Raw genomic sequence first — 11,505 nt, forward strand, 5'->3', positions numbered from 1 at the left:
AAAATTCAGCCATTACATGTCCGAGAGAATATATATTCGTGTCTGCATCGTCAAAAAGGATTGTTGCTACGTGATGTGGTGTTGTATCAACACATGCCTCCCACACCTTCCATGGAAGCAGGTGTGTTGCAACAGAAGGGCACAGTGATTTCCTAACGTGGAAGAAAGTCTTGAGTCGAATACGCCTCAGGCCATGCCGCTGATTGGCAGATTATCAAACAGTTTCGTGCGCAGTTTACAGTTATACCATCGGAATGTTGTGTGTCAATAAAGCTATAGGTGAAAAGAATCGTTGGGACACCTGGCTCTGACACACCTACGGGAAGGGAAAATGTAACAAAATACGGAGTTGGTTCCTACTTTGAAGCTATGACAGATCCACTCTTGTGAGAAGACTTTTGAAAAGATTTTGGTTTCGAGCAACAAAAAAAAATCTAAAATTCTTTCCTGGAGAATAGACCGCATTATGCCTCTACTTCTGTGACGATATGGAATTTTACATCAACAGGTGGGTTACGTTGAGCCAGGAGGAGTTGACCACAAGCAGGAATTAGCTGCTCACAGTCATTATCTCCTCTTAGCCACTCCAAAGGCAAGGATACAGTCACTATTTCCAGTCCTGCAGAGGAAAATAGAGAATGGCAGACTGGCTAACAGTCAGTTGGCAGACTGGCTAACAGTCAGTTTTGTGCGTACAGTAGTGACAGTGGTCTACGCTGTATTTTTACAAAATCCTTAGATTGTTGCTTGTGCAGGCCCTGTAACCCGTACAAGAACAGATTCCCAGCAAATGTGTTTAGCTTCTTTTCACTGATCATCACAATCTTAATTGTTTCTTGGCTGCAACCGCCATTTCCCGGACGCCTAGCTTTTACTGTGTGTAAATGATGCGTCATTTTCACTGTGACTCACTGGACAGTGGATCCGGCCTGCAGCGGACGCTGAGGTTCTGTTTAATAATTGGAGGAACTATCTTAGGGGATGGACCTCTTTCAAAAAGAATGGCAATGAACTCAAATGACATCCTTGCAGTGGTGATGAGCTGCACCGCATTATGTACTGTGGGGAGGTGTTTTTCACATTTTGCTTTACCTTATAGGCAATACCATGAAACGGCAAAATCATGTGTTACTATAAAATTCAAATGTTCCAAGGCCAAAGATGGTGAAATTTGGCATTACGCTGAACTGATTTACACTCAGGCTCTTCGGAATGCCATGATTCTTATTTTCATACATAGGTTGAAGTGTTTACGTAATTTATTTTCTGCTCACTAAATAACGACAGCCGACCACAATTTGATTGTAAAATAATCTCCAGTGAAGACGTGCAGTAACTCTATGTCGGATTATTGAATCACTCCCTCCTCTGGTTTCGAGAAAATCGTGCGCCTTTCCACTCCCTCACGTGTACCGCTCTGACATCAAGAGACAGACGGAGACGAGACACCAAGTCACGACATGTCTGCTTTTGCCCGGCGCCTGCATGGCAGCTTCGCTCTTATTATTGTTGCACGGCTTTTGATGTAGTTCAGTAGAACTCATAATCTGTCCGTACCGCCCAGTTTGTTTGTGTTGTCACCAAAGCATCCTCACCAACATTCTTACCTGATGACAAGAGTCCATGTTGAGTCTCTGAGACCGTTGTTTTCTTTATTTTATTTTATTTTTTTATTTTATTGTTTTGTAATTAGATTTAGTCTACTGGCTGTCTAATCCCGATTTCTCATCTTGAGTATTTTAAGGGAAGTTATAGGATTAGGCTGGTGGATTCAAAGTCATTTTGACCTATTTTTCCCACCATTATTACTTTACTCAGAGATTACGCTTTCATTATGTCTGCATTTATTTGTTTGTTCTCCTCCCATCTCAAATTTCTTCTGGAGTAAGGCCCAAAGTAATTCTGGCCAAGTTTTGAGTTTGTGATTTTTGTTGTTGAATGGTTATATACTTTAAATTATTTTTTTCGTTTTTTTTTTAAATTTTTTAAAAATTTTTTTTTTTATGGTGAGACACAAAGTTGTGATGAGAAACTCGTCACAGTTTTGCTTTATTATTATTCATCACACCTGACAATCTTCAAGAAACACAACAATCCTTGGTCAAAGCTGTTCACTCATTGGCATGGCAAACCACAGATGTTTGAGCAGTTCCTTGTCTGTGTTGCCTAGGCGAGAAACTGCGTGTGCTCGGCTATAACCAAAATGGAGAGTGGAGCGAGGTTCGCTCCAAGAATGGCCAGGGTTGGGTCCCTTCCAACTACATCACACCTGTAAACAGCCTAGAGAAGCACAGCTGGTACCATGGGCCTGTGTCGCGAAGTGCCGCCGAGTACCTGCTTTCATCCCTCATCAATGGCAGCTTCCTTGTCCGAGAAAGCGAGAGCAGTCCGGGACAGCTTTCTATTTCCCTTCGCTACGAGGGGAGAGTCTACCACTACCGGATCAACACTTCCTCGGATGGAAAGGTAGCATTAAACAGCTTGTGTTTAGTGATTTTGAATTGCTCAGATTTGTATTTTAATTTTCCATTAATGGCAATAGAATGAATCCTTTGTAGATGTCAAACTTTCACCATCATTAAGTCTTGTAAGGTGAACGGTTCACACATTTAAACAATTTGGTTTCTTATTTATTATGAAAAACAAGGCCGTCATTGCAATAGCAAAAATTTAAACATGAACATGCAGTTCGGTATTAAAAAAAATAACAAATATGAAAAACTCCTGTTTGTTTCACTACAGGACTGTTCCATTTCTCTTGAAATGTAGTTTTAATTGCTAATGGCTCCCGCTCTCCTTCCTCCTCCTCCCCCTTCTAGGTGTATGTGACATCTGAGAGCCGCTTCGCCACCCTGGCCGAGCTGGTCCATCACCACTCCACTGTAGCCGATGGCCTGGTCACTACACTACACTACCCAGCACCCAAGTGCAACAAGCCCACCGTGTACGGCGTGTCACCCATCCACGACAAGTGGGAGATGGAACGCACCGACATTACCATGAAGCACAAGCTCGGAGGTGGCCAGTACGGCGAGGTGTACGTGGGCATGTGGAAGAAGTACAACCTCACAGTCGCTGTCAAAACACTCAAGGTGTGACATCCCCTCAGAAAAAATACAAAACTGTAATTTCAATTTCATCATTATCTGCCAATGAAGGGACCTGAGCAGAAATATGGTTGTAGGTCACCACCTGTCGGTAGAGTGTGGTAATACACCTAAATTATCTGACTTTGCTCATGCAGTTCTTTTTTATGATAATCATTTACACTGAACATTTTTATTTTATTCACTCCTCTAATAATCACATTAATATTTATTTCCCGCTTCTTTAATGACAGGAGGACACTATGGAAGTAGAGGAATTTTTAAAAGAGGCTGCTGTCATGAAGGAGGTTAAACATCCAAACCTGGTTCAGCTTCTTGGTCAGTATTTTATCGATTTTTGTCATTTGAATTCCCCCTCCCTTAAAAATGATTATAAAGCTGACTCTCTCGCAGGCGTGTGTACGTTGGAGCCTCCGTTTTATATTGTGACGGAGTACATGCCTCACGGCAACCTTCTGGACTACTTGAGAGACTGCGACAAGGAGGAAGTGAATGCTGTGGTTTTGCTCTACATGGCTACGCAGATCTCCTCAGCAATGGAGTACTTGGAGAAAAAGAACTTCATCCACAGGTGAGAAGCAAACACTCAGTGCAATACTGTTTAAAATCAAATAAAATATTACCAAGTTTCACATGTTTCTTCTATCAGGGACCTCGCGGCGAGGAACTGCCTGGTGGGTGAAAATCATGTGGTGAAAGTGGCAGACTTCGGTCTGAGCAGGTTGATGACTGGTGACACCTACACTGCACACGCTGGGGCCAAGTTCCCCATCAAGTGGACTGCGCCAGAGAGTCTTGCATACAACACCTTCTCCATCAAGTCTGATGTATGGGGTGAGTACCGTGAGTTTATTCAGTTCTATCTTCCAACTCACACATGGCTGATGATCTACATTGTGGTTGTCTTACAGCGTTTGGGGTCCTCCTGTGGGAAATTGCCACCTATGGCATGTCTCCGTACCCAGGCATTGATCTGTCTCAGGTTTATGATCTTCTAGAGAAGGGGTACCGCATGGAACAGCCAGAGGGATGCCCGCCAAAGGTGTATGAACTCATGAGGGCATGTAAGTAGATTTCTTTTAAAACACATTTCCTTCAGATAATGATGAAGCCATTGTGACTACTACTTGAACCTGAACTCTGACTCACGTTGATGATTTTTGTTTCTGCTAGGCTGGCAGTGGAGTCCATTTGACCGGCCATCGTTCGCAGAAATCCACCAAGCCTTTGAGACAATGTTCCATGACTCCAGCATCTCAGAAGGTAGCGTACCATAAGGAAACATATAAGAGATATTTTGAAGGCTTCTAAAGTATAAATTCAATCTCAGGTGTTTTTAAGGCTCTTTTTTGCAGAAAATTCTGTCATACAACTTCTGGGTCTTTGACTTCAAAGGTTGTATTGTATCGGTGTTGGCGGTGTATCTTACCCATTTTTTTATTTTTATTTCTTTTTTGCAGAGGTCGCGGAGGAGCTCTGTAAAACGGCATCCTCCGGTCATGGCGGTCCTCTGCATTCCTTCGACACGCCCCTGCTGCCCTCCAAATCCCGCACAACCCACAAGCACACAGAAAACAAGGAAAACATCGAGGGAGGGATCGACGGGAGGCCAGACCAGGGCACGCATGTTCCCTCAGGTACAGCTAGACTCGCGTGCCTCGCTGTCAAGCGATCGGATGCATCACATTACAAGCCCGCAGGTGTCCCAGGCCACCTTGATGCCAAGAGTCAACTGCAGCGTCGCCAAGCCCGCCGCCTGAGGCGAAGAGCGGTCATTTTTCTCACCGATTGACTCCGATGCAAGTGTCTGTCCATTCCTAATTCTGTGTATTTTAGGCAGGTCACGTGTCGTGTAGTGCAAATAAAATTAAATAACCTATTTAGTGATGAGAATTCGCTCTACTGTCAAACTTCCAAGTAATACGAGTCACATGAACGTAATCATGCAAATGTGTCACAAAACATCCATCCATCCATCCATTTTATATAGCGTTTGTCCTCGTGAGAGTCATGGGTGAGCTGCAGCCTATCCCACCTGACTTGTTTCGCGCTGGACTGGTCACCAGCAGTCAGAGGGCACATAAGCTCAACGATTTGCACTCACAGTCACATCTATAGGCAATTTAATCTTCATTGAACCCATGCAAGCACGGAGAGAACATGCAACGTCCACTGATGAACATCTGAGCAGAGTTTCAAACCTATAACCTCTCAACTGTGAGGCGTACGTGCTAACTACTCATCACTATGCCGCCCAAACAAAACTTGTCAAAGGGAAACATTTTAGAACATCTCACGTGGTCAGTTTAACATGAAAGAAAAATGCGAGGGAATGCATCTGCCCGCCATAAAAGTCTTCTATTTCACAGGAACAGACACCAGATAGAGCGATTATTCTGGATAGCTGAGCATGTCCTCTGAATAATTACAGTGACCCAATCCAATTTACTTTTGCTGAATCATACACTTCCAGAATTACCACAAACCATTTTAGCACTAATCCTCAATTAGAGAACTCCCCTGATACATATTTCTAATTGTTAAATCAGTTTTCACGTGACACATTTATCTCCAAATTGTCTCACTTCATTATTGAGTATGATTCTTTTTTATTCTCTTGTAATATGACTGCTTTTTCAAATCAAGTTAGGCCTTGTTACTGAATAGAAATCTCACAAATGCTCCTTCTCTTTTCCGTCAAGTGTTTTATTTTTTTTTCTTTTTCACATAATAAAATGTTGGTCTTGTGTGCTTGTCTGTGACTCAAACAAGCGTGTGGTTGTCTTTCTGTGCTTCACCCTAAGTCTCTCATTGACCCGCTTCAAGTTCATCAAAGCACATTAATCTTTCTAATATGATAAAAAAAAAAACAAGTTCCTCTTAAATGCCATTTATTTCTGTGAGCATGCAGTACAGTTTACAAATCTACAAAAGAAAACTATCTTGGACATTTCATTCTGCATAATACATTTGACACGGTATAGGAAGGGTATGTGTGTATTTGTACAGTACCAATCAAATGTGCTCGGCACACCTTCCCATACCATAGCGGTGTCTCCAAACTTTTTACAAGCCCTGTAAGGCATTTATAACATGTGAGTTGGTGCCATCTTGTAACTTCAGTCCAAATCCAGTAAAATGGTTTGAACGTGCATGTGCGGATTCAACTTTCCATACCATATTGAAGTTCTTTTGGATCAAGTTGGGAAAATAGCAAGGCTCAAAGTTTTAAGCATGCTCCCAAACTGAGAGTACATTTTTATTTGGTCAACCTTGTATATGGGTCATTTGGCACATCATTTCCTTTGCCTAGTGGTTTGCACGTCTACTCCTTTCTATGTGGAATTTGCATGTTCTTCCCACACTAAAAAGAAGCATGTTAAGTTAAAGACTAAATTGTGAGTGTAAGTAGTTGTTTGTCTCTACACATACCAGTGCAGTTGGCTGGCAATCAGTCCAGCATCTATACCACTTTTTGCCCAAAGTCACCAGGGAGAGGCTTCAAATCACCTCTTACCCTAATGAGGACTCATCCTGTAGAAAACTGGTCAGCCCTCGGAAGTATCAACATTTAAATATGTGTCTTAAACTGAAACATTTTGGGTTACCCTGGTTTGTGGTAATTCAGAAATTGTCCTTAAGTAGTTATTTTTTTATGTTGAGTATTCTAATAATTTCCTCTTGTTCTTCTTTAGGCTGGACATCTTTATTAGGAAGCGATGGACGTACAAGCAGTTCCCCAGCACTCCCCAGAAAACAGCAGCCCCGTGATAAATCTCCTGGGAGTCTTTTAGAGGACGCACTGGACACAGGTGCGTTCACGCGTGATCGCAAGACTGGCTTCTTCAGCTCCTTCATCAAGAAGAAGTCGTCATCATCATCTTCTGCGTCCTCCTCTCCGTCCTCCCTGCATCAACAAAACCTCCCGACACCTCCCAAAAGGAGCAGCTCCTTTCGAGAGATGGAAACACAGCCGCACAAGAAATATGAGCCCACTGCTGATTTCAGCCCCCCGCCTCCACTCCCGCAGTCGGACAGTTTAGGGGGCTTTTCTGCTTCCCCTTCTCATTCCCAAGGCGAACCCGCCCAGACTCAGTCGCGCTGCTGTGGGGCTACATTTGGACAGAAACCCTCTGGCGCAGGACTTGCTTCACAGATAACAAGCGGCAGTAGCTGGGGAGGACTCGCCGGCTTTTTTACCCCCAGGCTTATCAAAAAGACCCTCGGGCTGCGGACAGGAAAGGCAGTCTGCTCAGGGGATGGTGGAAACATGGTTGAGGGGCCTAAACCCTTACCTAGGTCCAATTCTACCTCCTCAATGTCAACCGGGTTGCCGGACCTGGAGCGTATTGCTTTGACTTTACCCAGGAACCGCAGTGCTAAAACCCCTCTGGAGAGGACTGCTTCAACCACCTCCCAGCCAGAAAATGGGGCTTCCCGTCCCCATGAACCTCTGCTCAGGAGGATGGATGAGGGCACTGCGCAGATCAGGGAAAGGCCCAAAGCCAAGCTGCTACCCCGGAACACTGCCACAGGAGGGAGAGCGCCCGTGGTGGCGGGGGAAGTCGGTGAATCGGACACCGTGTCCCGGGTGAGGGAGGGGAGAGAAGACGGCGGGGCAGGATTGGAAAGGCAGCAAAGCTGGTCATCCCCCTCTAAGACTTCTAGTTCAGCGGCATCATCGTGCGCAGCAGGTGCACAAACACACAACCACAAAGTTCCGGTTCTCATTTCCCCCACGTTGAAGAACAGCCCCGGCGACGTGCACCTCGTCGGGCTGGACTCTCAGGGGAACCGCTTCAAACTGCTGTCCGAGCACCAGGCCGACCGGGACAGGCCGCGGCTCGTCAAACCCAAGTGCGCGCCGCCTCCTCCGCCGACCTTACGTGGCATGCAACATTCCTACAGCGGCGAGGGAGAAGAACAGGTAGGAGCCTCAGCGGTCGAAGTCAACGGAGACACATTAAAAGGCCACAGGTCGGGGCGGTTGTCAGGAGGAGTGACTACAATCAGACCGTCAGTGCCACCACCACAAGTGCCTCCTGCATCCTCCACAACGTCCACTAAAATGGCCAACGGGGCACCCAGCACAGCCTCCTCCTCCTCACACTCCACAGCTGGCTCCAAAGTGGCACTACGGCGAACCAGACAGCCGTCGGAGAGGGTCCCGCCCGAGCGGGTCAGCCGCGAGGCCCTGCTGGAATGCGCCGAGTGCCTGAGCAGTGTCCTCCACACCAGCTCCGAAAGCCCATCCAGCAGCCAAGTGCTGGATGCTGGCCACCAGCTGCTGGACTACTGCTCAGGTTATGTGGACTGCATCCCTCAGATGAGGAACAAGTTTGCCTTCCGTGAGGCGGTGGGGAAGCTAGAGCTCAGTCTGCAGGAGTTGAGGGCCTCGTCCACGGGTGGTGGAGGGCTGAGCTGCGTGGGCTCGAACAGCGTACTAGACACCCTGCACAGTTGCATTAAAGAGATTAGCGACGTAGTCCAGAGGTAGCCGACACTAACTGTCACAACCACATCAAAATTCTCTTTCAGATTCCTTTAACCGTTTGGATATGAGAACAATGTATAAAGTACCTCAGAGAAATCACTACAAAATATAATTTTTTTTTTTTTAATTGTTTACAGTTGTTTCATAAAATGCCAGTGTGGACTCTTCCTTTCGGCTCAGTCTGACCTGTACATATACGGACTACCGTGATGCCAAGCCAAACGTGGTTCAAGTCCGAAACGTGAAATGTTTGCCTCGCGCCGGCCATAATCATGAAATGAATGTCAAGCGTGTGTCGCTGAAGTCGAAGCCCACTCCGCTTGTGTGTTAAGTCTGTCGATTGTGCTCAGCCTTACTGACAAGCAGACAGTCGTTTGCCCCTGTCGAGCTCAACGTTTCATGAATGTGTGACTTATGGGTCGGGTGCAATGTGTTTCTAGGAGCATTTTGCACGATGTCTAGCATCTGAGGGACCATAACTAATTCTTGAAAGCCATTTTACAACAGACAGGCAACAGCGCCAAGATTTTAGGTTTGTTTGTTTGATTTAAAACATGATCACTGTGTTTTATAATAGGGATGTGCATTTGACTAAATTTCCTTCAGTGACTACGGGATCAATTAACTTACTGCCCGCAGTTTTCAAAGCAGAGGGCAGTGGCTTTTTTTTTTCCCTCACAATTTTTAAGATTCATTCAAATTTAGCTGCAATTGTTAACACCCTTCTCTGTGATGTGTCAAATTTAGACATATTTTCAATTCACAGGGACTATTACTGTAAAGCAATGATTTTACCTATCCCTACTTTAGAACAGAACTTGGGATTTCAGTATGGGACATAAATATCATCTCTTTTAATATGCATGAAATTATAAGTACAAATCTATTTCATGACTGTAATTTACCTACTTCACCACCAGGTAGGGAGACCACATAGTTTGTTGTTGTGGTGGTATCAGCCACAGCCTTTTTTAGTGATTAAATATGTTTTTTTTTTTTTAAGTCGGGAATGTAAAATACAAATATTTTGGAGTTAAATATTTTACTCTATTTCCCCACAATATTCAAAAGAAATTGAATGTTTTTTTGCATTTGACATTAATGAATTTCACTCCTAGCACGTCCTCAAAAGCATTTCAATGTTGATCTTTGGATGTCCTTTCGCACCACATTTTATCCTCGAGAGGAGCACAGGGTAGCGCACTAGGCCACTTCGGACAGCATTCCTTCGAAGTGTCCTTGCGTGTTATTGACAGTGCAGGACTCCCTGTAGCCTCTGTGGTCTCAGTGCCTCACATGTCAGCAATTTATGAAATCCAGTTCAAACACACTGAGTGTTCATCACACTAATCACACAGTACTAACTCTTATAGACTAATCTGCAGTCTGTCTTCAGCACATGAGCAATTTGTACATTTGATTTAACGAAAGAATGATTTCTAGAATGTCTATGTATGAACTTGAATTTTAAATTATTTTTTTTGTTTAAATTAAAAGCACAGTTTTTTTTCAGGGGGGGTGTTCTTTTTTTATTTCATATCCAGAAAACAGTTTATGTTGTAGTCACAGATGATGTTTTACAGCAAGGGTGGGGGATCTACGGCTCGTGAGAACATTTGATCCGGCCTGCTAAGCAGTTCTAAAAACAAAACTACAGAGTTTAAAAAATATATATATAAAATTGGCCCTAATAAGACAAAGGTTCCCCACCCCTGTCTTAGACTGAGGCCTATCCAACTGCTTTCTGAATGTCGTATTCAGTTCTGAAGTCATTGCATGTTCTTCAGAATGAACATGTCATCGCTTAAGGTGCTGTTTTGTTAATTTATTCTTTCCCAATTAATCACTGACCCGTATTTGTAGTCCAAGATGCTCTGTTTTATTGAGCACAAGCTGCAAGAATTGTACATTTATGCACGCGAACACAGAGATCATGTTGTTCATTTAGGCTCACAGCTTAATGTACACTGGATAAGGCCTCACACAGTAAATCGTTGGCACATGTTGTATGTAAAAGTCTAACATTTGCATTGAAACACTGTAGGTCCATAACACATACCTTTACACATACTGTGAGTCTCAAATATCAAGCAAAATGTCATTTTTCTGTGACTCTTGGTGCCTTTTATGTGAGCAAATTTCTTTCAAGAATCTACAGCCTCATAAAAACATTCATGTGCCAAATTTCTGTTGAATTACACATTTCAGACTTACCCAAGCTGCTTAATTTATTGTCTGTCATTTCTCTCTTGGTGATCTATTTTCTTATCTGTTTCGTGCATCTCTGTGACATAGTGTGTTCAAAGATCGAAATAAAATTGCCACCACCCTTGAAATTCATTGGAAGCAACAGGGTCAAAAAATAATTTGAGGTCATGTTTTTCTTCATCTCATAGCTGAAACAATGCTGAATTGACCACAAAGTGTCCTCACTATGCTCCATCTGCATCTTCTTTCCTGCACTTGCCTTCGTTGTTCTCATGTTTTTTAGTTACACACACACACACACACACACATATAATTTTACTAGCTGCATTGGAAAGTGTGCTACAGCTCATCATTATACCAAAGTGTTTCAAGTGCAATGAAAGCCAACGTTCACTGTCAGACACGCCGTAATGGAATACGTGAACCTACACATGGATTAAAAAAAAAGACAAATGTTAACAGTTTTTTTTCAATGTACAAAATATATATATTTGGTGTTTTTTTTATTTAAAGCTCACATATATTACTGTGAAGTTTTGCTTATCAGTGTTAAGTCTATTGTAAATAATAAAGATATTGATGAATATTGTATCACTGTTCATTTATTGGTCTTTTCATGTCAGTTGCTTAGCACTCTTTAAATAATATAGTTTTTAATGAGGGCAAATTTTTATATTGAAATAAAACGCATTATAC

At 43.4% G+C, this 11,505-nt stretch overlaps 1 protein-coding gene across 4 annotated transcripts in view; it reads left to right on the forward strand.

The window, feature by feature from the left end:
• The window catches only part of abl2 (c-abl oncogene 2, non-receptor tyrosine kinase), a 29,629-nt gene extending 18,815 nt beyond the window's left edge, over nucleotides 1–10,814 (forward strand). For all 4 annotated transcript variants that reach the window (XM_019897036.1, XM_019897037.1, XM_019897038.1 and 1 more), the window contains exons 4-11: nucleotides 2,820–3,092; nucleotides 3,341–3,425; nucleotides 3,501–3,678; nucleotides 3,757–3,941; nucleotides 4,019–4,171; nucleotides 4,281–4,370; nucleotides 4,568–4,744; nucleotides 6,803–10,814. In XM_019897036.1, coding sequence (XP_019752595.1) covers nucleotides 2,820–3,092; nucleotides 3,341–3,425; nucleotides 3,501–3,678; nucleotides 3,757–3,941; nucleotides 4,019–4,171; nucleotides 4,281–4,370; nucleotides 4,568–4,744; nucleotides 6,803–8,604 — 2,943 coding nt within the window. In that variant the 3' untranslated portion in view covers nucleotides 8,605–10,814. The remainder of the gene's footprint in view (nucleotides 1–2,819; nucleotides 3,093–3,340; nucleotides 3,426–3,500; nucleotides 3,679–3,756; nucleotides 3,942–4,018; nucleotides 4,172–4,280; nucleotides 4,371–4,567; nucleotides 4,745–6,802) is intronic.
• The last annotated feature ends 691 nt before the right edge of the window (nucleotides 10,815–11,505 follow it).

This window comes from Hippocampus comes, unplaced genomic scaffold (genome assembly GCF_001891065.2).
Source record: "Hippocampus comes isolate QL1 unplaced genomic scaffold, H_comes_QL1_v1.1 scaffold22, whole genome shotgun sequence".
NCBI lineage: Eukaryota > Metazoa > Chordata > Actinopteri > Syngnathiformes > Syngnathidae > Hippocampus > Hippocampus comes.